Here is a 3,246-nt window from a genome sequence, read left to right on the forward strand (position 1 = left end):
TTTCTCCGAGTATATGGGCTTGCCTAGTTTTTTTTGTGTAGATTTCTTTATTTTTGTCTGTTTACAAACATAAGTAAAATCAACTGACATTCGCATCCTCATTTGTGTTATGCGTGCAAAAATTGGTCCCCATCACCCTAAAAACCAACAAACTGTATTTCGACGGAAATACCTGTTTTTGCTACATCCCTCCCCCCCTCGAAGAAAAGAGCTAAATTTTCATCCTATTTATCATTTACAGCACTTTTAAAGCATAAAATTTCGATTTCTCTTTTATAGGATAGACTTGGCAGATTACTTCATCAAATCAACCGAGAAATTGGCAAAAGACGTCCTCCCACGCAATCGCCTACTGCTGAATCAGCCACTTCTTCTGACGTTGGTCAGTAGCGTCATTTCCGCCTTTTCTTCTGCTATTCTTCTTCAATCACAAATATACAAATAAGGTCTTTTACGATTTTATCAAATTGCGTTTCCTTAATGATTTGTCTTCCTTTGTAAATTTGCTTAGTAGTGCAATTTGCAAGTTTTATTCTTAGATCATGAAAATGATATAACGAGTAAGATGATGAGTAAAGATGATTTTATACTATTGTAGTTTATTGAAATCAGAACTTAAAGAAAAGATATTTAGTTTGTTCCTTTACCAGTTCTGAGGATTGCAAAGTTGTCCTAATACCAGGTTTATTGTATCAAAATAAAATCAAATAATTTATACTATCTTTATATGAAAAATCAAATAAATAAAAACAAATTGGAAATTGCTCTAGTGTTTCTTTTCAAATCATTTCAGTTCGACTTCGTTCAGATTGATACATTTTTAGCCCCCCCCCCCCCCCCAAGAGGAAAAGAGAGGCCTTTAACCCATTTATTACTTTATTTATTTCTAAAAACCGAGCGTTCTATTGCATATCTCAACTTAATTTCCCTAGAAATAAAAAGTGTCTAAGCTATTTCCAAGAATTTTTTTTCTTTTTTTCGAGTCCCTGATTAATTTTCCCCCGGAACTTAAAATGTTACCAACACCTTCCCTTTCCCACTTCGACACGAAGGAGTACTTGAACTTTTACGAGCCTGCTGAAGATTCATTTCTTCTTATCGACGCATTAGAAAAAGACCTGGACTTAATTCAAAAAATTAACCCAAGTGTCTGCTTAGAAATTGGAAGCGGTTCTGGGGTTGTCTCATCAGCTTTAGCAAGCGTTCTCAAAAACTGCTTCTTCTTGACGACAGATATAAACAAAGCTGCCTGTTCTGCGACGCTAAGAACTGCTGCTGCTAATGGAGTTATTGTCGAAACAGTAAATACCAGCCTTGCCTCTGTCCTTAAAGTCAAACCTGATTTAGTCATTTTCAACCCTCCATACGTACCTACTGATAATTCAGAAGTAAAAACAAAAGATTTGCTTACACGCTCCTGGGCTGGTGGTGAAAAAGGACGTATCGTCATTGACGAATTTTTAAAATCACTTCCCAACCTTCTTGGAAACAAAAGCCTTTGCTATCTATTGATTCTCCGAGAGAATAGACGTGAGGAGATATTGAGTCTTTTGAAAGGTATGTCTTTAAGTGGGGAAGTGGTGCTTGAGCGACGTGCCGGAAGAGAGTCCCTTGAAATACTTCGTATATCTAAAGGATAAATTTATTTTGTTCTTTTTTTGTAATAAATTTGTCAGCTTTAAATACTGTTTGTTTTTCCTTTGTGTTGTCATGGTAGCATTTGAATACTTAAATATATTTGATCTTCTTCCTATTGTTTTATTTGGTTCTTTCGCCATTATTTGATCAATAGTTTTAAAGCTTTTGTATTTAAGTCGTAGAGATTATTGAATAATGATCTCTGAAAACAAATATTTACATATAGTGGATCTCATGTAACCATGGTGATGTAACGGTACTTTCCTTAAATCTACCAAAATAAACAACGAGCTGCTGGACACTATGATCATTGTAGATACGAATTTAGCTTAGTCTGATGTGCACTATGATCAGTGTAGATACGAATTTAGCTTAGTCTGATGTGCACTATGACCAGTGTAGATAGGAATCTAGCTTAGTCTGATGTGCACTATGATCAGTGTAGATACGACTTTAGCTTAGTCTGATGTGCACTATGATCAGTGCAGATACGAATTTAGCTTTGTCTGATGTGCACTATGATCAGTGTAGATATCAATTTAGCTTAGTCTGATGTGCACTATGGTCAGTGTAGATGCGAATTTAGCTTTGTCTGATGTGCACTATGATCAGAGTAGATACGAATTTAGCTTAGTCTGATCTGCACTATGATCAGTGTAGATACGAATTTAGCTTAGTCTGATGTGCACTAGGATCAGTGTAGGTATGAATTTAGCTTAGTCTGATTTGCACTATGATCAGTGTAGATACGAATTTAGCTTAGTCTGATCTGCACTATGATCAGTGCAGATACGAATTTAGCTTAGTCTGATGTGCACTATGATCGGTGTAGATACGAATTTAGCTTAGTCTGATGTGCACTAGGATCAGTGTAGGTATGAATTTAGCTTAGTCTGATTTGCACTATGATCAGTGTAGCTACGAATTTAGCTTAGTCTGATCTGCACTATGATCAGTGCAGATACGAATTTAGCTTAGTCTGATGTGCACTATGATCAGTGTAGATACGAATTTAGCTTAGACTAATGTGCACTATGATCAGCGTAGATATGAATTTAGCTTAGTCTGATGTGCACTATGATTAGTGTAGATACGAATTTAGCTTAGTCTGTTGTGCACTATGATCAGTTTAGATACGAATTTAGCTTAGTCTGATGTGCACTATGATCAGTGTAGATACGAATTTAGCTTAGTCTGATATGCACTATGATCAGTATAGATATGAATTTATCTTAGTCTGATGTGCACTATGGTCAGCGTAGATACGAATTTAGCTTAGTCCGATGTGCACTATGATCAGAGTAGATACGAATTTAGCTTAGTCTGATCTGCACTATGATCAGTGTAGATACGAATTTAGCTTAGTCTGATGTGCAGTACGATCAGTGTAGATACGAATTTAGCTTAGTCTGATCTGCACTATGATCAGTGCAGATACGAATTTTGCTTAGTCTGAAGTGCACTATGATCAGTGTAGATACGAATTTAGCCAGTCTATTGACACCTCTTTTATATTAGGAACAACATTTATTTTCCGTGTTTTTGTTGTTTCCTTAATTCAATTAACTATGCCTAGCATAAAGGCTTATGTCAATTAATTCTCTTTAA

General features: G+C 35.8%; 1 protein-coding gene across 1 annotated transcript; it reads left to right on the top strand.

The window, feature by feature from the left end:
• Nucleotides 1-404: 404 nt before the first annotated feature.
• On the top strand, nucleotides 405-1,691 carry HemK2 (HemK methyltransferase 2). Its single transcript, XM_089104354.1, has one exon. The coding sequence runs from the start codon at nucleotides 1,014-1,016 to the stop codon at nucleotides 1,638-1,640; it is 627 nt and encodes a 208-aa protein (XP_088960480.1). The 5' UTR covers nucleotides 405-1,013; the 3' UTR covers nucleotides 1,641-1,691.
• Nucleotides 1,692-3,246: the final 1,555 nt, after the last annotated feature.

This window comes from Artemia sp. Qi Xiang Cuo, chromosome 18, assembly GCF_049724085.1.
Source record: "Artemia sp. Qi Xiang Cuo chromosome 18, ASM4972408v1, whole genome shotgun sequence".
Classification (NCBI taxonomy): Eukaryota; Metazoa; Arthropoda; class Branchiopoda; order Anostraca; family Artemiidae; genus Artemia; species Artemia sp. Qi Xiang Cuo.

Coding starts and splice junctions, on each gene's coding strand:
- HemK2 (XM_089104354.1), top strand. CDS start 1,014: ATGTTACCAACACCTTCCCTTTCCCACTTCGACACGAAGGAGTACTTG.